This window comes from Neodiprion virginianus, chromosome 3 (assembly GCF_021901495.1).
Source record: "Neodiprion virginianus isolate iyNeoVirg1 chromosome 3, iyNeoVirg1.1, whole genome shotgun sequence".
Taxonomy (NCBI): domain Eukaryota; kingdom Metazoa; phylum Arthropoda; class Insecta; order Hymenoptera; family Diprionidae; genus Neodiprion; species Neodiprion virginianus.
The window spans coordinates 4233082-4256977 of NC_060879.1; the positions used below are offsets into that span (position 1 = coordinate 4233082).

The window sequence follows — 23896 nt, forward strand, 5'->3', positions numbered from 1 at the left end:
ATAAAAAAAATTGAAATATTCAACCATGTATGTATATTTATTCTATTTGCCAATTGCCTGTTGCAAGGATTTATAATAATTATAAATTTGTAGTGTATTAATTTTGCAGAAGAAGAAATTTTTATGCCTGAAAAAAGAAGTCGATTTTTGTTTTCCTTGCAAGCATATATATATGTATATATATATATATGCATTTACAATGTACAGTGAAGTGCGTATGAAAATTTTGGCCATCTCGATTTCTTTTGTCTCTTTTTTCTCATCACTATTTTTATTCAAGTTAAATTTAGCTACACGAGGCGTTCAACAGGAAGAGAATTTGGCCCGCAACAAGTGCATCCTTAAGTGGCTCAAACTCCATGATCACGGTGTCGGTTTTAATTAATTTATGGAGTGCTGTAATTTCACGGGTTAAATATAATAGACACTAATGAGCTGAATTCAACGTGAAAATTGCTGCGATTCATATCCCGTAAAAAAAAAACCAGTAAATAATTCAGGGAACAATTCGAATTATCCGAAAATTGATTATTGAATCAGAATCGATTTGTCGTTTATTTTTCGTTAATTATTTTGTTTTACTTTTGCCGTGTGAAGTATGCTGCTAATCGATCACGCATAAAGTGTAACCATAGTATAATCATGACTGTATCACGGGCTCAAAGGCTCATTTTCGACCAAATTAGTTTAGCCTTCCCTCAAGCTACAATTTCAATCTAATCCCGCAACCCAGTCATGGCCAAAGCTAAAAAGACCGGCTTGGAACGGAGAACAGAGGCTACAAACAGAATTTCGACATCCGATGAAAATCTTAAGGCTGTAAGACCTTTTAACCTTGAACAGTTACGGTCGATCTCTCATTACAGTTAATCATTCATTTTTCCAAAAATCGTCAAGCTACATAGTCTGATTTTTATATTATTCTGTAGCAATTTTGCAACTCATTGTCAGATACTAGCCGAAAGTTACGAGGGAAATGTCGACCCTTCCTCACAGCCAGTACCATTGATGAGAACTCCTGTACTCGAGGTCATTCGAACTCTGCCTGAATGCTTCAACAGCATGATTAACGAATCGATTGAGTTCGAGATTGATCGTGAACTGAACGCTCGGGATTTAATCGGGTAAGTATAATTATTTACTGAAATTTTCAGTCCGAACTGAAAACAAAAATAAAAAGTAGTTTAGATTACTTTTTTGTACAACGTGGAAGTGACGTTCGTATTTCCAATTAGAACCCTCGGAAGAAAGCTCGGAATCTATGACTATCAGACTAACATGGCGTCCTTTTGGCTCCTCGACGCAATTGCTCTCGAAGTAGTTCGCTGGAGCTCAGAACTCAATTCCTCAGAACTGGGTATATTAGTCAGCTGGATTGCGGGGGAGGCAAAACTCATTCAAGGTGGCTGAAGACAGCATTCGGAAAAATTCAGGGAAATTAAAATCCTGACTATTCATCGAATTTATAGACAAGCAGCTCAGTCGGACGGAATTCTTCCAGGAAATGGCTCGATTATTTGCACTAGCATCAGATCAGATAATCGAAGGTCACTCAATGATTTACTGGGAAGAACTAACCGCCGTGGAATCGTCAAGACGAAGTGAACAGGAATCAATGAACAATGAACCGAGTTCTGTAATTCAAACGTCAAACAGGTAACCTGCATATTTGTCAGTAAAATTTAAGACAAATGATTTGTTCGAAACTAATCAGTTCAATCTTCATTTAAAATCCCTTAGACTTTATTTTCGCTGACTGGTTTTCATTTACTCGGATGTGAAGTAACAATGCCAAGTGTTTTCATCATATTTTATCATGAAATGTTGCAGTTCTGTTGTCCTGAACGATTCAGCAAACCACAAAAACGGGGAAATAGCAATGGTGCAGGCATCAGCCGATGGTGACATTTTGAGGGGCCGAAAAAGCTTGAATTCAAGCCAAACAGCTCGTTTGACGGTTGAAGGCTCGTTGAAAGTTCACGAAGCAATAATAGAGTCAACTTACGCAATGTTAGATCCAAAATATATATATACCTCAGCTCGTAATGACCTGCAACTAAATTGTTGATCCAAAGGTTGTACCCACAGTCAAGACGTCAATGGTAATCATGAATTGCAGGTATGCCAATGCGTTTCACTACGCTACGGTGAGTGCAGCTTTTGCGAAGACAGTGGAACTCCACACATACAAATTCCCATACACTCTACGTTTTCCGAGGCCATTGGAGCCACCGATTCCACCTCCAGTAATTAAGGAAACATCGAAGAAAAACAAGTCCGGGAAAAGTAAAGGTACAATACACGAGCTTGATCATCGGTGATAAAGAAATTGGAATCCTTTCTCGTAAATGACGATATATTTTTCGTTTTTCAGAGAAGAAGAAACGCAGGTCTCAAACACCCGACGATATTCCACCGCCCCCAGCCCCGTCAATGACAGACGAGGAAATAATCGCTGAGAAGAGAAAGTTCATCCTGCCACTCAAGGACTCCATCGAGGCGCCTCGTCTTCTTGAACGGTATGCAGAACGGCCGCCAAGCGATAATGCAAACACCAATATTGGCTCTGGTAAAAAGGGGGTTAAGGGTACAAAGGGAAAGCGTAAATGAAACTACGCGAATCTGAGAATAATGTTTGTCGTACTCGTTGCAGAGTAAATTATAAAAATAAAATATTTAACATCCACGGGGCTGATGGTAAATTTAATTGTTATCATGGAATTCGTCAGTGATAAAGACCAAAAACTTTCAAAAACGTGATTCAAATGCGTTCGTTATCGCAGCCAATCGATTTCAACATCATTTTACGAATTTTAATTCTACGCCTGACGCAGCGAGCGCCTGCAACCCGCAACAACCGGTCCCGCAGCACGCTGAATTTCGCGCATGCGTCGTTACGCGTCGTTTTACACCGTGTCGTCTCGAGCGCAACACCTCGCGCGTCAGTTCACGGATGGCGATCGTGCGTGTCGGTACGCGGTCGAACGCTGTGCAATTTTAATCTTGCTTGAGCTGCACGTGTCAGTGAATTTCTGTGTGCATTTCTACCGAAGTAAGATTCGTAGTTTTTCATACGAGGCCGAGATGTTGAATGCAGAAAAGTGCGTCGAACACTGTGTTTCGTTTATTTTTGCCAGTGAAATGACAAAGTTTTATTTAGCTCAGTGGAAAACTCGTGTGCAATCTTTTGAAGTGAATGTCGGAAGAACATTCAATAGAATGCAATAAGTGAAATGGTGAATTGAAACTGTGTTGAATGCAGTATGATGATGCAACGAAGCTTACGAGGAGGTAAGAAAATATCTTATTGTCAAATTTTTTATGCAATATGACTGGGCTGCAAATTTCAAGCGGTATATTTGACTCTGCGCATTTTTCATTCTCGTGAAGTTTGCAATGATAAAGTAGTCTAATGAATTGGTTAAAGCATATTATGGTGGGTTATGCTTACCAGTAATTGAATCGTGGATTTTTTTACAAACTTTTTTTATTTTGTAACCGATAAATATAAGCTACATTTACAAACATGTTTTAAACTGAATCCTTAGTCTATTAATCTGTGATGATGATGGCACCCCACTCCCGACATTTGAAATTCTTGATCTCCTTCTCATCAATTGCAGTATTTAGTTTCAAAAATGTCCTCGAATTCGTCAACGCGTCTCTGGACATACCCAGCTGCCCATATTTATTCGATCCACATCCCCACATCGAGTTATCATCTAAATAATTCATTATTTTTATAAACGGAAGCGTTAAAGTTCTCATCTCTTTTAATTTCCGAAAATGGTATTAGGTAAAGTAGCGTCAATTTTTGTTGATAAAATGATTTTCTCACCCATCATGCAAATGGTGAACGCATTCCCGCATTGTGCCTTTTTTACCGACGCGTCAAAAGCGCGGCCATCGGTATCCATAAAGTCGACCGGTTTTGGGGTTGCATAAACCTTCGTGCCTTCATCTGAAATTCCCATTTGACCCTCTGTGTTCCAACCCCACGTGTATAAATCGCCCTGTGTAAAATAATCGTAGCAAATATAAAAAATACTGAAGTTTGACAAAAAATCATTAAAAAAAAAAACACTGTTCCGTTCAAAAATATTCTTCCAAACAATCATATGACGCAATCATTACATTCGTGTGGCTCATTTCACCAAATTTATTCTTTTCGAAAACATTTTTCTCATCTTTCAAATTTCACACCGCAATTGTTGTTTTATGAAATTTCGTTCGGCTTGTAAAATGACTTTCGAATAAATACCTGATCTGTGACCACTGCGCTATGCCAACCCGCAGCGGAGATCTGAACCACCTTCAGACCAGCCAGTGCCTCTATTATCGTTGGATTATCACAGTCTTCAAGGTCACCGTGCCCCAATTGACCACGGCTAAAATATAGAAATTCAACGTTTGGTCGGATAAATATTATTTTTTCAGAAGTATAATTTTACACGATAAATGGTTTAATAGTCATTTCATGTACTAACCTTCCCATACCCATTGAATAAACCTCTCCGTTCTCAGCCAATATAATCGTGTGATCGAAGCCGCAAGCAACGTCTGTGAATTTCACCCGCTTTGGCATGTCTACCAATATTGGAATATTGTAAACTCTTCCTGAAAAATTTATACAATTATCGAATGGGAAATCATTTATAGAAGTTTTTGGGAATGTTGTGTTTCCGAGGGGGATGATTGCTACATTAGGAAAAGATTTTCAATACATTTTGAATTCTCCTATTAGGTTTGAAAAAACAACATAAACACAACAAAAAAATGTTAATACAGATTTTGAATGATAATGACAGTATTAATAACAATAATGACAACAAGTATACAGTCATTGGCGTATTTCTAAGCATAAATGAAAAATGAGAAGTATTCGTCTAGAACGGTGAATGTAGTCCTCATAATATGCAAACATAAAAAATTAGTAAGTAAATATTTCTCATTTGAATTACCGAAATTTGTCAAGGCTACGGTGCAGCCGCCTTGAAAGATTTTCACCGTATATTCTTGATCCGAATTATCGTCAGCCGCTTGAATGAAATTTGAAACCTGTTTCCACATTTTGTCGAATACTTTGTACTGCCAAATTTCGTGCTTCACGGATAAAATTGTAATCGTTTCCTTGCCAGGAATTGCTTGTACGCATCTGCAATATGAAACTTTTCTCAGTTGAATTGCCAGAAATGAACAAATTCGGTAAAGCAGCTGAATTTTTCGCTTCGCTTTACGTTTGAAAAATTTATAATCTGCAATATTTTTCCTTTCCAAACTCGTGCGAGTCGTTATTCTCATTGATCAATAAGTTTTTTTTTTATGCCTTTTATTCTACACTACTGACCCTTCCATTTCTTCCGGTAGTTTGAGTAAGACCGGAATCTTGTCAGTGACTTCAGTCGACTCATTGAGATTTATTTTACCAGAAATGAAAAGTTCCTTATCCCGCCATAAAAGAATGTAATTCCATCCTATTTCCAAATCGTCGATTCCCGTAAAGGGTACGATTGTAAATTTATCAATAACTTGTTTCACGCTCCCCTCTTCGTCGCAAAATAATTCGCTGTTGTTTAAACCAGTGTAATATATCTTCATTGTGCTGAAAAAACAAGAATTAGGCGTTTAATGTTTATTATCTTGCTATACAATTCTCAAATTCTACAGAAAAAGTTAATTAAATTAAACTCTGCATGAACCAAATTTTTATTAACATATAAATTGATGAAACATTTAGTGGGTTTTAAATATTTAAACCCTAAAAATTCCTCATGGTAAAATAATTTTGACTGTCAAAATTTAATATTCCCAATGCGGCGGAAAAACAAAAGCAACAGAGTGAGAAATTTTTTTTGGCATGAGTTAAATTTGAGTATAAATTGGCATTCGAATTTTCATGATAGATTAGCAAAAAATGCTATTTTTGTTTCACGCAAGAATACAAATTTCGACTGTTTACATGTGCTGTATATCTGAAGAATTTATCAATTATTTTAAAATTTCAAGGGTATATTTATACATATTTTAAGAATACACAGTAAGATTTTTGAAGAAAAAAATTAAATATTTTTCGAGTTACACGCGATCTCCGACGGCGCTGAAAAAAAAAGGTCCTCCACTGCTGCAGTGATTCCGGCCTTCTCCGTGGATGAAACCTAAAAAAAAAAAAAAATTCTTGTTAAACTAGAAGATATTGTCCGTACAATGACCTACCAGTTTTTTGATCTGATCAAAAATCGAATTTTGGCAGGCCAAAAACGACCAAAATTTTGGGTAAAATTCAACTTTTTTTTCAAAAACGCCGCCATCTTGTCAATTTTTGATTTTTTTTATCGACCGTAGGTCATTGTACGGACAATATCTTCTGGTTCAACAAGAATATTTTTTTTTTTAGGTTCCATCCACGGAGCAGGCCGGAATCCACTACAGCAGCGGAGGACCTTTTTTTTTTCAGCGCCGTCGGAGATGGCGTGTAACTCAAAAATAATTAATTTTTTTCTTAAAAAATTTTACTGCGTATTCTTAAGATATGTATAAATATACCCTTAAAATTTTAAAATAATTAATGCAGTATTTTTTTGTTTTTTTCTTAATTCCCAAAAATCGCCTTCTTTTTTAGGCTGTCACACTAGTCGTGTCCCTTGTATATTCGATTGGATTAAGTCTAGACGGAATTCGTGTAATCGATGGGAACGCGTGGCCTCAGAAATGAGGGTCAGCTAGTTCGTGCCAATACCGACAGATGGCGCGGCGTGTCCCGGTTACCAATGATACGGGTCAAAAACAACAGAAGGTTCACTCGGCGTCTACGCAGCGCATGTAAGAAGCACACGAGCGTAAAAAGAAGCCGCGTTCGGAGCACATATCGCAGATTGTTTTTATTACGAGTATTGACTTAACTGAGAGCGAAACTTCGGAGAAATGGTAACGTCGAATCTGAAGCCGTACTCACCACGCACACGTATTTAGTAGAGAGAATAAAACACGCAACGACTCTCAGCTTTTTGTGGTTATGATTTTTAATTTTTTTATTTATTTAATTTATTTTCTTTCGTATCACTCCATGACTACTCTATCGTTTGACATAACCTGTCGTCTTCCTTCACCCACCTCTCCGATCTCTTCTCTCACGTTATTTTAATATCTCACTTCACCGCGATAGGCGCATTTTATGCTTGTGTTTACAAATGGCGGCTTGACGCACAGTTATTCAAGTTTCAACTGCTAACCGACAGCTGCTAATCGTATATACCCTGTGTCAAAAAACACTTCTACTCTTATCGATTCCTGCACACGTGTTCTAAATACTTTGTACATATACATGTCCATAAGTGGTTCTCATGTTATGTTTAATAAATGCAATTCTACGTAATTTTGTTTTTTTTTTTATCATCTCTTATTTATTCCTCTTTACCTTTCCCTCCGCATATATTTGAACGTTATATTTTAGACGCGATTTTAAAAATATATACTATGTACATTTTTACAATTTATTATTAATTTGTACTCTGCACAAGAAACAACGAAATATTTTATTCGTAGTTAAATTTAGAAAAAAATTTTTTGACATATTTCATTGAATTTATAACATACATAATGAATTTTTTATTCGTACGTTTCGTTTGATATTGAAAAAAACCAGGAATAAATTTTTAAAATTGCAAGACATACAAACCATTTTTTATCGTTGTTTTATCATTGTCGTTATATAATTATATAATCTGCGTCGTAGAACATGAAAAAAAAATGTTCCCCCTCACTTTCGTTAATTATTCATTATTTTTTTCGTCCAACCTTTCGATACAGCGTATTTTTCTAATCAAGCAAATTATCTCCTTCGGTAAATTTTTGTCATGTTTTTATATCTCACCGACTGTCTTCTGTAACGATTTACCGAGACCTCCGTTATGACTTTATTAGAAATTTTTTCTTGGGAAAATAGTAATTCAATATTTAGAAAATATGTTTGAAAATGAGAGATCTACAGTATATTTATTAATAATAAAATGTGAAGAATTACTTTTAGTTCAACCTTAAAATTGTGTCGAAAATTTAAAGGATTATTCGAAATTTGTATAATGTCATTAAATCCGTATCTCAGTTGAATCAGAATAATTCAAACCTCGCTATTTTCAAACTTGACGAAGATGAGGAATAACGATTTCAAGTAACTGTCGTAGAATTGGGTGCAAAAAATACAGGACTTGATTTTCTTTTTACAAATCTTTTCAATAATAGTGATACTTGAGAGAAAGGCAGGACACGCGTATTCAATTAAGCTAATACCTTAGTCCTGTTTTAAGCTGATCAAATCAACGTTAACTTACCAAGATAGCTCGGAAATAAATCTCAAACTCCAAATCAAACGGTTCCATTTGTTTGATTACGTAGAACACTTTTGCCAATTATCTGGTACATATTTTAAAATCACCCAAGTCTTGTGATTCTGATAAAAGGTAAAGAAAATTATACGTATTTGTACGATAAGTAAAAACGGGACTGATCGTGGAAACGGGGTAGAAAGTGACGTTTGTAAAATATTTTACAACATCTCGAAAATTGATTTCTTTCACTGCGTTGGATATTTTCTTGATGAAGTGTATATTTTTAAAAATAAAACTATATGAGAAGTGATGATGTTAGAGCGCACAATAAATGCGTGCACACGACTCGGTTGGAATTAATCACGAAAGAATTAATGAGGTTTTATTGATCTTTTGTCAGCAACGTCTTGTTCACAATTCAGCTACGACCGGGGATTCAATTAATTCTCTCCACTGCATATTTCATGGTTTGGGTTCGCTCGTTTCGATTCTCCTCTTTCTTATCGGCCCTCATCAATCATACATATTATGCATGAAAATTATAAAGTAAAATCGGTCATGATTCGTCTCTACATTTTTTTTTTTTTTTTTCCCAACTTTGACCAAGCCATGATAAATCGTCAATAATCGGAGTTAAACCGTCAGTCCGTCATCCGAGCGATGAGTGAGGCTGTTGATTTTTCTTGAAAAAAAAAAATAAAAACAAAAAAAGAAATGAATAAAAAATACGAAGCAGAAATTCGCGATTTTCTTTCAAATCTTATCCACTTACCGTAATTTTCTCTCAAAGTTAACTCTATTCTTTGCTTAGTTGACCACATTTCAGGGGCTGCTGTCCATCCTGCGTAAGCTGCGATCGAATCCGGACAGAGAGTTGAGGCTACTTTTACTAGGTCTTGACAACGCGGGGAAAACAACGCTCCTGAAATCGTTGGCCAGTGAAGATATCACGCAGGTAAACGTCGTTTTGATCCCCAAAGCCATCCGAATCCACAGCGAGACGAAAATGTCTCAGTCGGTTGCTGTGCTTCGATTTTTAAACGTTCCCATCCGCCGCACAAGCTTGAACAAAAAGTTCGGAAAGCTTCTCCGTCTCGGAAATTTTAGTCCGTCACTGCTTTTACTGATCCTAAGGTAACGCCAACCCAAGGCTTCAACATAAAAAGCGTACAGAGCGAAGGGTTCAAGCTAAACGTCTGGGACATCGGCGGTGCAAAGAAGATAAGGCCGTACTGGAGAAACTACTTCGAGAACACGGACGTGCTGGTCAGTGTTTTTTCAACTGATGGAAGTCGCGTTTTTTGACAGACTATAGATTTATTTTCGATCATATCGTGGGTCCGGATCGTTCTTACAATAACCAAAACCGTGACTAGTAGATTCAACTTGTTAGTTGACCCCTAAAGATGACTATCTCAGTTGTATTGTCCAACTCGTTGAACCAACTTCTTGACACCGCAGATTTACGTCGTGGACAGCGCAGATATCAAGCGACTGGAGGAGACGGGGAGGGAATTGGCCGAGCTTCTGATGGAGGACAAGCTTCGCAACGTTCCTCTTCTCGTCTATGCCAACAAACAAGACCTTGCCCAGGCCGTAACTGCAGCTGAGATCGCCGAAGGACTTGGACTCCACAACATCAAGGATCGTGACTGGCAGATACAATCATGCATCGCGACGGAAGGGAAGGGGGTCAAGGTGAGCCACAACTCCAATATTGGCCCGAAATTTGTTAGGATGCTTCGTTTGAAATTTTTGCAATCGCAACAAATGGATGGGACGACGGTTTTCTTATTGCAGGATGGTTTGGAATGGGCCTGTAAAAGCATCAAGAAAAAATAGTTACCGTTGGGTTAGAAGCTTGGAAGACACCGTTGAAGTATGCGATGCGAATTAGGACCGGGAAAAAAGGAAGCATAGAAAATCAAAAAGGAAACTTACATATCGAGAGCAACTTTTTGTTTTTCTTATTGAACAAGATTTATGGTTTTTTTTTTTTTTTGCGTTACATTTATGTCGGGACTTTGTTTAATATATTTACACGTACGTGGTTACACTCAAATCCGAAAGATCGAGATTGGAAAAGAGACAAAGTCAAAAGTGAATTAGAGTAAGGGTTATCTGAACACTGAATCCAACTATCAACTTACCAAAGAAACAAAAACGATTCTAGTCATTTGATTTACTTACAATGTTTTTAAAAAAATGCAACCGGTTTCGCTGTAATTTGTATTTTGAAAAATCGTCCATTCAATATATTAGACTGATATGTGAACAATATTAAAAATATGTTTTGCTGAGACTGGTTCACGGATTTTCTATCGATATATATTGAAAATTATTTGTAACATCGTGCCTCGTGAAATGTGCCTTTTTGAACGAAGCCGTTTCTTTTCTTTTTTTTTTAATAAGGCGAATAGTGAAGTATGCATGTAGAATGATTTACATAAAATTTTGAAAAAATGGAAAGGTGAAAAGTTTTTATACGTGAAAAAAGCAACAATAACTATGAATTATCTATCTATACATTTATATATATATATATATATATATATATATATATATATATATATTACTAGGGTGTTTCAAAATAAAAAAAAATTCGATTTTCCACCAGGCCACACCTGAAATAGTTAAATTAAAATATTAAATATCAACTAAAGAGTTGCAGAAGCATCTTATTTAAGACACAAACTGATCCGCTGACAGCTGTGAACACCAAAAAAATGTTTACTAACAATTAACCATCATAAATTCGATAAAAAGGAAAAAAAGATTAAAAATCAAATGTGCCCGATCTTCCACTCAACCGACAATGCTCACCTTTCGCCAGAATTTTTGTTTCTACCTAAACTAACTATTTCAGGTGTGGCCCGTTGGAAAAACGGAATTTTTTTTATTTTGAAACACCCTAATATATTATATATAATAACGAATTTTAACGACAAAAATGATTGGCGAAATCGCGCCGATCCGATAAAGAAAATACTATATAGAGCACCTATTGATCGTTATATTGCACAACTTAAATAGTTAAATATACAATACAAGATGGTAGAGATTGATATAAACTATATCAAATTAGTGATAATAATGCGCTATATGTAGAGAAAACATACGTACATATATAATAATAATGATAACGATAGAATTAAAAATTCTTAAAAGTATACATAAAAACAAAAGAAACAGAAAGAAATGCCTCTGATCGTTAATTTATCAACATAATACTACAACATCGTATACGCGACGTTTTTCATATCGCGGATTTCGTTCATGCTGTTCAACCCGCAGCTTAAGTACGGCCGAGCATCAAGACTCCTGATACGAAGATGATAAGTTAATAGGCGAACGAACAAACGGACGTACGTCTTATATGAATCATCGATAATGACACTGTCAAAGTCTTTTATCACCAGAAAACTCGTGATTCGTAAAAACATACAAGCTCGTGCTTAATTAAAGTTCACTGTGTATCGCCTCGGTTGTCACCCTGACTTCTTCTTCGTGAAAATCGCTGCAGTCGACCGGGTGCTTGGCCTGAAAATGAACAAAGAATCCCGGAATCAACTCACACCGTCAATTCGAAATTAATGTCGATAACCATTGGAACCAATCAGTTTCCCCAACTTACAAAGCAACGTTCGCTTTCGCTGACCGCCGCGTAAAGAGTCCAGAAATTTTGGCCTATTCTGTTGCTGAGGAACCAAGCGGCCGGGTAACTCGCGAACCTTGTTAGTCCTTGACGAAGCGTCGGTGACGGTTCCTTGTCCTTTTCGTTGATGACGCAGAGAATGTGGGCTGCACACTCTGGTCTTTTCGTGCCCCACTTGTAGGCTCGGTATACCTGAGGAAGTAAAATTTTGCTAAGTAGTATCTCGACCAAGTGGCGGGTATGTGGAGGCAGTGATTACAGTAGCAAGAAAATCGAGCTTGTCGTTCTTAATGAGAGATCATAAACAAGCTCACCTTTAGCAAGGGCTCGATGAAATCGTTGTTCATGGTGTTACTGAGCTTGTTGCTGAGCTCGTTGGCGTTTATGTGAGAGACGATGAATCCCTTCTGCGAAGCCAGACTGGTCAGTTCCTGAACGTAGGCCAAAGCCGGCCTGACGTACTTTTGACTGTCTATCTTCATGTTGAGGAACCGTTTGGCCGTCGCGTCGGTAAGCCTGAAAGGAAGCATCGAATTTCAGAGAACGTAATAAGCTTGTGCCAAGTCAAATTCTGTTTGCAATACCAACCTGGACAGACTCTCCGCTGGCTTGGCAGGATCGAACATAGCGGACTTTGGGTATCCTTGGGACTTTAGGAACCCGTTTCCAACGTACTGAACGGTCGTGAGATACCGCTGTCGCGTGGCGGGGTCTGAAACGTGGGAAATCCAATCAGCAACGTAGTTCGTCAAGCTCCTGACCCACCGACGTCGAAGACTTGGATTCTCGAAGCTCTGGAATATTTTCTCGTACTGCAGACTACCGTCCTGGTTGGTCATTGTACCAACGATATTAGCCAGCCCGCTGTTTTTCCACAGAGTTTGTCCAAGCTCCGAGTTACTGAAAGAGGTAGGTTATCAGATTTTTGAAATTAAGAAAATTTCACCATTAACACTGAACAGAGACAGTCAAGCGAGCGGATGACCACCACTCCTGAAGATCGGTGTACATCTGCCTTGACGATTTCGATGCTTTAACATCCACCATGACTTCAGGTGACTTCACGTAACTTCACAAGACTCTGAGCGATTTCAACTGACTTGAAGCGACTTCATGATTTGACGGAAGTTACTCTGGATGACTTTACACGACTTTTTCTCACAGGGTGTACACCTGACTTCAGGAGTGGTTGTCCCCTCGGAGTCGAGCCACACCTAAAGTGTTCCCACATGATGTGAGCGTTCTCTAAGATCGGAGGCAGGAACCAGGAGTGTCCGGAATGGTCGTGCTTCTTGACACCGCTGCTGCCTCCGGCGGAACCATCGCCTCCAAAGTTCTGGAGCAGCATGGGTAGGAATCCCATGATACCCTCGGCGTTGGCGCCGGGATTGTCTCCCATGAACATGCTGGCTATGTTGACCATGGTCTCAAAGTCGAAGCCCCCGTTTCCCTCGCTTTCGGATTCTCGTCTGCTCCTCGATGCTCCTTTACCACTTTGCATGAAACTCTCGAGCACGCTGTTGACCAATGGATTACCTCCACCCTGGCCACCGGCACCGGCTAGAAGACTTCCGATACCGGACAAAATTTGACCGGCTCCGTTTCCGTTTCCACCTGCCAGCATCTCGTTCACCTTAAAATTTACAAGATTTGTGGTGAACAATCAACTGTCTTGTATACATATACATATGAAGTTTCATTAAGTTTATCGAATGAAAAATAGGCTATAGACGAGTAAGCACGCCGAAAGTGCCCCAACTCGAAATGATTTCTGCAAGTGACCTATTGCGTTCGTTATTGAAATCCAATATTTTTTACTATCTTATGAGCATGACTTCAAGATAATTTTTTCCACATACAGGAGTAGCACAGATCACCAAAGTGTGTAATCAGTTTGAGAGAACTTTTCTCATTGAACGTTAATTTCCAAATTTTTGAACATTAAACTCTGCAATACAATGCTTATTTTACGAGTTTAACTTGTGTTATTGTTTGACGCCATTAGCATTTTATCAAGTCCCGTGAGATTTTACAGGTTCAACTAAACTTCGAATGACGCGAATAGAAGTTCATGGATATCAAACGTGTTTACAGAATTCATTGGAATCTGAACAGTGTTGTAAACGGCATATATAACACAGCCGTAACTTTAGCGGCGAAAATTCCCGTTACCGAGATCGTGACTAAAAAGCGTCTAATTTGGCGACGATTTCGGTGTGAATCCTCACCTGCTTTCCGGCACCGGATTGCATGAAAGCACTTGCCATGCCTTGAAGTCCTCCGACAGTTTCCTTGTCGTTAAAAAGAGCCCGAGCAGCTTCGACCAATGCGGCCGCAGCATCGCCTTCGGTATCTTCTTCGCAGGATACGAGTCCTGCGCAGAGGAAGAATATCGCTATCCTGGTGATCCGCATGGTGTAAAACTGAAACAAAAACCGAGGTCACAGACTCGTCTGGGTCGAAAGGCTCGGCGGAATCTCGAGTCGAGTTCGATACGCGAATTCCGATACCTAATTTGAAGTCAAAAAGAGCGGTTTGTGGTTTTTTAGAGGCCCGAAATCGACGTGTCGGAACCGCTCGCTGCTGGTGCTTCTCGTGTCTCAGGAAGTCGTTGAGCGATTCGAATTTTTACCGTTGTTATACGCGATAGCGGGACTCCAAGTGACGACAGAGCCGCTTACGAACCACGACTAACGAGCTGCTAGGTTTGTTCTGACGGACGGCTAATTAATGCAGTATAATTTCGATGGAACTGCGCTGACGAAGTCAGGTTAGGCTAAGGTCAGGAATTAGCGCCGACTCAAGATCGGCGCGTTATTGTGCGGCGGTTAAGCGGATATCAAATTCCCGGACCTGAAAGTCGAGTTAAAGGAAAAGGAGAGAAGAGAGAGAGAGAAAGAGAAAGATAGATGACGTTTTTTTCCCCCGAGAATATACGTTTCATGCGTCAATATGAAGCAACGGTATCTTCTTAGTCATATCCGAATTTTTTAGTCATTATAAAGTTCAGCTCGGGTGGGGTATAAAAATACGAATGACCAAGAAAATCGACGGGATGAAATAACGAAAGTCAAACTAGCGACGGTTAAAGACTCAGAAACACCATAGATACGAAAACTTGTAGAAAAGTAAAAATTGAGAACGCAAAAGTGTATAGATAAATTCATTTATTAATACCGAATTATTATTTATTTATTTTTTTTTTTTCTTGTATTGGCAAAAAGGCAAAATGTCGATTTGCGAAAATACCGAACAGTCGAAAAGCGGACTTTTCTAATCTCAGACTCGTGCCTTTGTCGAAAATCTACGAATCCAAATTTATAAGTAACGACGCGAAAGGTCAAAATTCCGGAACCTCCCAAGTACAGAATGGCCAAAATTGGACTTTGATCTTAACCCGTTCGTTTAGCGCTATCGTGTTTAATATCCACCGACGTGTTTGTTTTCCTTTTTCTGACCTTTTGGTTTGTAGAAATTTTATCCTACCATCATTATTTTATTACAATATCACCGTTAGCCCACAACGACCGATTTGGTATAACGCGTATCGTGCATGCCTATTTTCTACTCCCAACATCACAGTGCTTACATTGTCTTCTCTCTGGCACTTCGCGGGCCTGAAACGTTCGGTCGAAGATTGCTGGTCATTCAAATCGAGACTGTACACTGACCCGCGCAACTCGATCCCGCGCGGCTTGTCCGCACTCAAGAAAAAAACAAAACAAAAAAAAAAAAAGGCGGGATGACTGATAAATGAATTTTTATGACGATTGTTAAAAAACCAACGGATCGAAATCAGGATTATTTTTGTTTCTTTAGTGAATATACGAAACAGGTTACGAATTTTATGAATTTTACAATACAAACTGACATTTTTTGCTAGTTTCAAAATTGTCGATTAATTCAAGAAATTTTCAAAACGAATATCGAATCGCATTAGGAAGAAGAGTTGGAAATTTTTTACATTCTTGGATGATTCTCCGAAAGAAAAACTTTTGTTTACTTGAAAACGATTTCTTCAAAATTTTGTTTCGTACGAAATGGAGCAAAAGTCAATTAATAAAAAATTCTAAAATCCAGCAAACTGTCCAGAATCATAATAAAAGGTGACACAGAATCGAGGCTTAAATCCTGAAAGAAAAAATTCCGCTACGCGCCCGTCACTTTCATCTTAAACGTAAATAATTGGCAAAAATTTTTTGGTAAAAATTAACGAACTTTTTTTTTACTCGGAGGGGATCCGCGAAAAAAAAGTTGTAGTAAAAAGAAATTAAGATGAATGTGCATCGACGCGACAGGCAATCTGTTACACGATGCTTGTACAGGTGAGATGAGTCGTATTCACATAATTCTAAACGACATCCATACCCTGGGGATTTATTAAGAAAAATAATTGAATCGGCGCTGTAATCGAGATAAAAAAAATTGTTTTCACATAATTTTATGTCTTGTGTGGCTTGGAGTGTGATTGGCACGGATCAATTTGTTTTGCGATATTGTTGCAGTTGGAAAAAAAGTTAATGGGAAGTGATCGTGTGGGCCTTGGAGACGTGCATGCATTGTTAGACGCGAATGTAACGGTTCTCTACCAATGGCGAATTTAATGCGCACCAAATTCATCGGGTACGTGTCGATATGCGTGCTGACGATTATGTCGGTGTATAATATATTCCGATAAAGTTTCGAAGGACGACCTTTTAAAATTTATCCGACTATCTGTAGGTGCCTATTCAACTCGAAATTGTACATAATCGAACAACTCCGCGGTACTTATTAAGCCTGCATACGCTAATCTTGATTGCCCTGTCGAACGCGTAATTTTCGAAACAAGTTCTCGATGCACGTTGTGTAATTCATACCTACGAAGTTCTAATCATCTTCTGAAATAACAGTGTTGAAATAAATGGGGCCACGTGTGAGATGGAGAGAGAGAGAGAGAGAGAAAGAGAGAAACGGACGGGAGAATAATTGTATTGAAAGATCCATGGCGGTCAAAATAGTTTCGTTAGAAAATTATTGCCAAAAGCAAACTTTGCTAATGTTCGTAGATACGAGCCGTAAGAAAAGTGTGCGAAATATCTTTCTTGCGTACTTGCCAATCGAATATATACGACGCACGAACGTATTTTCGATACATCTAACGGTTGTTCCTCGTCCACTCCGAGTCTTGAAAAATAACGCTAATTGATTCGATGGTTGAACGTTCGCCAATTGTTCAGTTTTTCTTTTAGTTAGATAATAATTCGTAATCCTAGGATAATTTTTTATAAAACAAAAACGAGACAAATTATTGACGAGAATGATATATTATTTATTTGTGTTCTATAGATTTATCTACCAAGTGGATTCTAACAAACTTCCATGACGTGAATAGTTGTCGGTGTGCGAAAATGAAAACTTTAGGAACTGAAAAATGTGAAAATTGTATTTCTCTCATTTGTAAATTCGAGTATAACGAGGACGATTGGCTTGCGTTTGCGCAGAGGTTATCACAAATGCATTATGGGTAAGTGCACCCTTGTGTTAGCAGATAGCAAATACTAGTATTTCTGAAAAGTAACGTCGTTCAATAACCAGTTTCCTGTATGTATGAGTTCGTTAAAAATATAGTGCACAAAGAAAATTTCCTTATCGTTTGTCGGAATTTTTTTACCACGGCTCCAGGAGTAGGTTATGCGATATTCGAACAATTGTGTGTCATCAAAAAATACACCTTGCGGGGAGAAAAATAATTAATTACTTGCATTCAAGTTGAAATCGTTCTATAGACAGTTTTTATTGTAGCGGTAAAACAAAATTTTATCGTATCACATAACTTGTGTTTGGTTATGCTAAATGAATTATTCAACAAGCAGTGTTCAAATAAAATTTATTTGCTCGAAACAAACTTGTACAAACATTTGTCCGAGTGCGGTTATTGAAACCGTTGCTTTGTCTTTTGCGAAACATATTTATATTATTTTTTTCACCGCTTCAGGTTATTTAATTTATCATTCACGTTTTTACTTTAAATATTGCTGAACAAAGTTCGTAAATATTATTCGAAAGACTTTTTGGTAACGTTACAGCGATTCGAGATATCAAGTTTTTTTCCTCCTTCAATAATTTACAAATCAGATTATAATAATTTTTTAACCACCCAATACAACGGTCATTTGTACACAGTGAAAAATTTTAGCTGCGCGAGCATCAATGAATTTTTATCGATGATTAGAAGACTATCATTCATGCCCCTGTTCTGAATTGACTTCGATACACGACGTAAATTAATAGCTTTCGCGGATTTCTAGATCTGCAGTTGAAACTCGATGTAATTTTTACGGTGACTAGAAGTAACGTTATCTTTTCAAGTGTTACACTAATTTATTAACCATATTTACAATTCGATTTTGAAAAATAAAGAGGAGAAATATATTGAAAGAGTCCGGTATTTTCACGTCCTTGTATAATATCTTAAGCTTGAGTTCGCGGTTGATGAAGAAAGATTTACAAATTATTCCTGCTAAAATTTATCAATTCTGTACACAAGACCAGAGAACTTGAAAAATCTTTCATATCTGCAGTTCAAATAATGAGCCGATGAATTCTCGAAGAGCTTTGCAGTTTAGGTGCACTAACGAATTGATTTTATTGTTAATTCTACTTCACAATCTCTGTTAACAAACTGTTAACAACAAGAAGACTAAAAGTACAGTGAAAACTTTCGAGAGTTTTACTGATTCTTTTTCGATTCCGTCTATCCAACGATCACTGTGATATCCTATGTTGCAACTTGATATTTCACACCGCAAACTTAGATCGTCGACCGACGATTCGTAGACCAGACCTGGTATACCTTATGAAAGTCAATTCTAACCCCTTGATGAATAGCCTGGGCAGGAATGCAGTTTGGTATTCACAGTGCCGTAATAGTAGTCCAACGGTTTAGGACAAGCAAATAGAAAATGGTATATTTTAACGAGGAATCCAAGCCTCCAGATCGTGGGCTTACAAACGATCCACGAGACAAAGAGAAAGAAAAAACAAACCGTGTCACCACACTCGCAAAGAGCGAAAGACACTTTTGCATCGTTAGCAGAAATGTCACATTCCAGGTGCACGCGGGGACTTTGGACCGGACCCAGGCAAAGCGTCTCGCTGTGATTGCTGGCCATCCGGTACACATGAGCCACGAACAATTTTCACGCACCAAATGTCAGTGCATCCAGATTATCGCGAGACTTGAGATCCAGTCTGGCCTCTGATCGACGTGTGGCGCGACTTGCTCGGTGATAACCCAACGATCAACTTACCATGAAATTTCAGGTGTTTCCTGGCACAATTTCCAAAAACGAATGATCGAACGAGCAGCAATTAATCACCCCTAATAACCGATGATCAGGACACTGTGTTACCTCCTCTATTGGGTATTTCTCATCTGTTTCGCACTGTGATTGTCGATGCACTCGAGGCAGACGAGACTAGCGCCGTGGCGATACTGACATTGAACGTGGCTCGAGCAACGGTACTTACCAGCCTACCTGGGCCCCGTAGGTATGTACCTGATGCCCAGGTTCCAGCTCTCCGAGACTCTGACGGTCGGTTCTCTCACGGCGTGAGTTTCGGACTCGCTTCTTAGGCGAGTCACTGACCCGATGAAAATTAGGGAACGGTCACTCTACTCTGCGCCGCCTCTACCTGCCTTCGATGACCATCGCGGCCAGCTACGCAAGGCACGCGCTTATTTAGTAAGAATGTGTAAATTTGTACCCGCAGTGACCGGCGCGAAATTAGCCAGAGAGAAAAAACAGAGAGAGAGAGAGAGAGGCGTTTATTTAAGAATGTCCTGGAGTGGTGAGCCCCCTAGGGACAACTCCGGTGTACAATGAATGGTACTTACTCTCGATGATATGTATGAGAAAAACATACATAAGAGATATAAACGTTTAAAAAAAATGTATAATAACTTTGAACTAAACATATAACTCATACTACTCTACCACAATACAAAATAGAGAACATTAGTAGAAAATAAAGGATATCAAAATATAAGGCATAAGTGCTTCTGATATAGTTGTAAGAATTTCTCAGACTGTTTAAATAATTTCGCAGTTTCGACTTCAGAGAGAGAGAGAGAAGGAAATCCATTGAAAGATCGCCGGAATTTTTTATACATAGTACCGTAGTATCGCATTCTTTGTCTCTTCGCTTACCGTTTCTTTATTCCGAATCAAGATCCATTTATACACCGATTACGCGTAACGTCTAGCGTAATTTGTGCAAGTTTAAAAAATATTCCGTTGAAATTAACACGTACCGACGTAAAGTTGATCTTTCAATTTCCTTACATTCACTGGTAGCGTGAATGACGTATTTGAGCAAATGTGACGAACGGGGAATTTTCAACGATGTTAAAAACTTTAAAGCAATTTAAAACTGTTTATCAATTTTTATAGTTTGATAAATGCTAAGCGTCTGTTATTTACTTGGTTAAGGGATTAACGGTACAATGACTGCTCATCAGACGTCGCATGAGGCTAAATCTTCTCTCGACAAAGGGACTGGAACTGTGGTTAGGTCAGAATTTTCGACCGATCTGGAGCACGTCGCGAACTTCTGAAGAGATATGATCAAGAGTTTCAAAAGGTACCTTAGAATTAGAAGACACTTGTAGATAGGATCTGCGTATCTATTACCGTTTAAAAAACCGACCAGTGAGACTAGACTAGGTAAAATTCATAACCAAACATCCATTCGTCGGATTTGCCTTGACCTCGATGGTATTGTAGCTATGAAATGCAAATGAGGAGTAATTTCATGGTCAGGTCTACTCATTACCCGGTCCTCTTTCTAGCAATAATCGTATCCTACACGAGAATTCGCGTTTGCGTAAATGAAGAGGGCGGATCATCAATGAATAAAAATGTGTCACTAGTCAGGTTAAAGTATGCATATCGGTGTCTATACATTGACGCTACTGGAATTCACTGATCAGTTTGCAGTGGAAACTAATTGGACCGAATTCGAGTCGCGTACAAAATGACTTTATCAGCGTACCCAGACAGTAGCAGCGTCATTTATTACTCGTCAGTTCCGTCATGATTCGTATAATAGGTGAGGAGACCATCGGGACTTGAGTCTCAGATGAGCATTGGGCAGTCGTCAATTTGAAAAGAACATAACTTGACAAATGTCATTCCGCTGGGAACAGTCACTGGACTATTTTCTTCATGACTGTCTTCGGTATCCACTATAATATTTTAAATCAAAGATATTCATTTTGAAAATAGTTGAGCGGATAAGAATAACTGCCAGAATACTGTGATATTTGATGATAATATATCTTCTTCTTGAGTCTTTGCAGCTACTTTTGCCAAAAAGATAGTTTTTGACATGATCAAATTTCCACAGATTAATGTATCGGCAAGCTACATACGCCGCTTTCGTTGCAAAAACATGACGAAACTGCAGATCTTTATAGCGAGTCACATCAATATACTTCCTTTTTTTTTTACAATTTTGTGGGATTCATATACGCTGCCTTTGTAACGCAGTTTGCAAAAAGACGGTTTTTGTCTTCTGTCACACGACGAGAATTTTCAGAATAACGGGTATCTCGAAATGCAGAATGTGTCCGGATGAAATTTCATTCTAAACCTGTAACCCTAATAAGAATGGATCAAAGCCATTAATTATAACGTGCGACTCGATAATTCAACAATAGTATTACTCACATGCGGTAAACAATCGTATTAATCATCCTACTCACACTCAGGATCATTGAACTCTGCAAGATCATTATCATGCATTGGTCACGAAAAGTACCGATTAATCTCATCCCGAGAATCGTTCTGCCGACATAAACACTGAAATGAAAAAAAAAAGTAAAGATATTCGAGCAGACTTCTGTTCGGTTGGAAACCTAATAAATCATTACGTGACGGTTGAGTGCATTTCACTCGTGTCTGAAGAGGTTAGCCACGGTAATTTTAATCGTAGTTTCAATCAGCAATTATATTACTTTTACTAGCAGCCAGGAACGAATTATTCATAACCGAAACTGGGTTAGGATTCGTATGAGGACTCCTGGCACAAAAACGCGATAAAACAATCGAGATATTGGAAAAACCGGTTCGACTGACGTCCATTGAATTATGAACTCGTAATAATCGATCGGCTTCTGTAGAATTGCGATAATTAACTAAGGCATCCGGTTTTTTGCACAGCTTTATCACCCGAAGCGTATATTTACAAGGTTGCAATCGTTGTTTTGTAATCACGTATGCGTAACGAGAGCCCGTCAATCGTTGCGATCCATTCCAACTCCAATCGCGCATACGGCATTGCAGATGTAATCTGTCGACACTTTCGCTGACTCGGCAGTGATGGAACAGTATTCGTATAAATAAAAATCAGCTGCCTCGGGAGAAAAAAAAAAAAAAAACAGAATTAAAAAGTGGAAACCATAACGTAATCAAGACTCATCAATTTCTTTCGACCATTAACGTGCGACGGGTTGTTGACTGTTGGAACGGATATTGTGAAAATTGATTTCCAATCGTTACTCAATACGCGCAAATGGAATGTTTTTTAATGCTGGGTAGAATCATGAATATAAGGGATATGTCACTGGATGTATGGAGGGTTCGTTGCGCGGCGTGGGATTGATGGGAAGTCTATATGAACAGCGTTCGAGCCATCGATCCTTTGAAATCTGATTGAATAATGTACGTATGATCGACTATCCTCTATGGGACTTTGATCAATGACTGACACAGGCACGCTTTAACCGTAACATCCTTATCTCTCAGCCTCTGTGTCTTTGTGAAGGCATTGCAAAGCGTGAAGCACCATCCGTTTAGCATCTGCCAGTCGTCTCGAAGCAGGACATTATACCTCGTAACGTCAGTCGACTGTGAAACAATAATAATCTCTGCGAGTAATCGTGAGAGAGAACCGTTACACTTTGCACGTTATTTGAGATGGGAGAAAAATTAAAAATGTATCGGCGCGATATTTAAAACACGGAAAAGTATTTTATTACTACTATACTTATATTATTACATCCCTCAAAAAGCACCATACACGGTAAAAAAGTCTTGCGGCATGTACGTTAAAGTGGAAACTACCAACACAAAATTTACTTTGCAACTTGGAAACTACCAAAATTGCAATAACATTCAAACAAGTACCAGCAATAATGCTAACTAAAGCCGAGCAAAAAAAATTTTTGACATAAAAAGTTTGTTTTTCCAAGAACTATTCAATACAATGATACTCTGCCTTCCAACTTGGTATTTAACACCTCCAAGTTGGATCGTTGACCAAGAATTCGTAGAGCAGGCCTCGCATACTTTATTAAGGTCATTTCTAATTCCCTCCAAGTATTTGCCCCTTGATGAATGGACTGGGTAAGAATACTAATCCAGTTTGGTATGCACAGTGCCGTAATAGTAGTCTAACGGTTTAGGACAAACAAATAGATAATCGTATATTTTAACGAGGAATCCAAGCCTCCAGATCGTGGGCTTACAAACGATCCACGAGAAAACAAACCGTGTCACCACACTCGCAAAGAGCGAAAGACACTTCTGCATCGTTCGCAGAAATGTCACATTCCAGGTGGACGCGGGGACTTTGGACCGGACCCAGGCAAAGCGTCTCGCTGTGATTGCTGGCCATCCGGTACGCATGAGCCACGAACAATTTTCACGCACCAAATGCCAGTGCATCCAGATTATCGCGAGACTTGAGATCCAGTCTGGCCTCTGATCGACGTGTGGCGCGACTTGCTCGGTGATAACCCAACGATCAACTTACCATGAAATTTCAGGTGTTTCCTGGCACAATTTCCAAAAACGAATGATCGAACGAGCAGCAATTAATCACCCTTAATAACCGATGATCAGGACACTGTGTTACCTCCTCTATTGGGTAT

The 23896-nt window shown here is 38.6% G+C and overlaps 4 protein-coding genes across 12 annotated transcripts; 2 read left to right on the forward strand and 2 right to left on the reverse strand.

Annotated features, from left to right (window-relative positions):
• Nucleotides 1-596: 596 nt before the first annotated feature.
• Nucleotides 597-2621, forward strand: LOC124300682 (uncharacterized). The gene is made up of 7 exons (XM_046755005.1): nucleotides 597-819; nucleotides 952-1124; nucleotides 1236-1402; nucleotides 1470-1656; nucleotides 1831-2010; nucleotides 2120-2292; nucleotides 2375-2621. The coding sequence occupies exons 1-7, from the start codon at nucleotides 736-738 to the stop codon at nucleotides 2608-2610; spliced, it is 1200 nt and encodes a 399-aa protein (XP_046610961.1). The 5' UTR covers nucleotides 597-735; the 3' UTR covers nucleotides 2611-2621.
• Nucleotides 2622-2976: 355 nt separating this feature from the next.
• On the forward strand, nucleotides 2977-10482 carry LOC124300686 (ADP-ribosylation factor-like protein 3). Of its 2 annotated transcripts, none has more exons than XM_046755012.1 (6): nucleotides 2977-3291; nucleotides 6669-6924; nucleotides 9136-9279; nucleotides 9459-9590; nucleotides 9786-10022; nucleotides 10125-10482. In XM_046755012.1, the coding sequence occupies exons 2-6, from the start codon at nucleotides 6922-6924 to the stop codon at nucleotides 10164-10166; spliced, it is 558 nt and encodes a 185-aa protein (XP_046610968.1). In that variant the 5' UTR covers nucleotides 2977-3291; nucleotides 6669-6921; the 3' UTR covers nucleotides 10167-10482. The 2 variants fall into 2 exon arrangements, with proteins under 2 accessions (XP_046610968.1, XP_046610969.1); XM_046755013.1 differs by having other exon boundaries at nucleotides 2978-3291; nucleotides 9151-9279.
• LOC124300683 (RCC1 domain-containing protein 1-like) lies at nucleotides 3353-7265 on the reverse strand. 3 transcript variants are annotated; one of them, XM_046755008.1, is made up of 8 exons: nucleotides 6953-7265; nucleotides 6080-6155; nucleotides 5348-5602; nucleotides 4962-5155; nucleotides 4488-4617; nucleotides 4262-4388; nucleotides 3839-4013; nucleotides 3353-3722 (listed from the first exon to the last, which is right to left on the reverse strand). In XM_046755008.1, exons 3-8 carry the CDS (start codon nucleotides 5596-5598, stop codon nucleotides 3553-3555), a joined length of 1047 nt encoding a protein of 348 aa, XP_046610964.1. In that variant the 5' UTR covers nucleotides 5599-5602; nucleotides 6080-6155; nucleotides 6953-7265; the 3' UTR covers nucleotides 3353-3552. The 3 variants fall into 3 exon arrangements, with proteins under 3 accessions (XP_046610964.1, XP_046610965.1, XP_046610962.1); XM_046755009.1 differs by lacking the exon at nucleotides 6080-6155 and having other exon boundaries at nucleotides 7111-7261; XM_046755006.1 differs by lacking the exon at nucleotides 6080-6155 and having other exon boundaries at nucleotides 3354-3722; nucleotides 6953-7264.
• An 835-nt stretch (nucleotides 10483-11317) lies between the features above and the next one.
• Nucleotides 11318-23866, reverse strand: LOC124300677 (uncharacterized). Of its 6 annotated transcripts, XM_046754992.1 has the most exons (8): nucleotides 21896-22062; nucleotides 21728-21824; nucleotides 14208-14402; nucleotides 13194-13612; nucleotides 12568-12879; nucleotides 12294-12495; nucleotides 11959-12171; nucleotides 11318-11864 (listed from the first exon to the last, which is right to left on the reverse strand). In XM_046754992.1, exons 1-8 carry the CDS (start codon nucleotides 21910-21912, stop codon nucleotides 11784-11786), a joined length of 1536 nt encoding a protein of 511 aa, XP_046610948.1. In that variant the 5' UTR covers nucleotides 21913-22062; the 3' UTR covers nucleotides 11318-11783. The 6 variants fall into 6 exon arrangements, with proteins under 6 accessions (XP_046610948.1, XP_046610950.1, XP_046610952.1 ...); XM_046754994.1 differs by lacking the exons at nucleotides 21728-21824; nucleotides 21896-22062 and adding an exon at nucleotides 23779-23866; XM_046754996.1 differs by lacking the exons at nucleotides 21728-21824; nucleotides 21896-22062 and adding an exon at nucleotides 19492-19617.
• Between the last annotated feature and the right edge of the window lie 30 nt (nucleotides 23867-23896).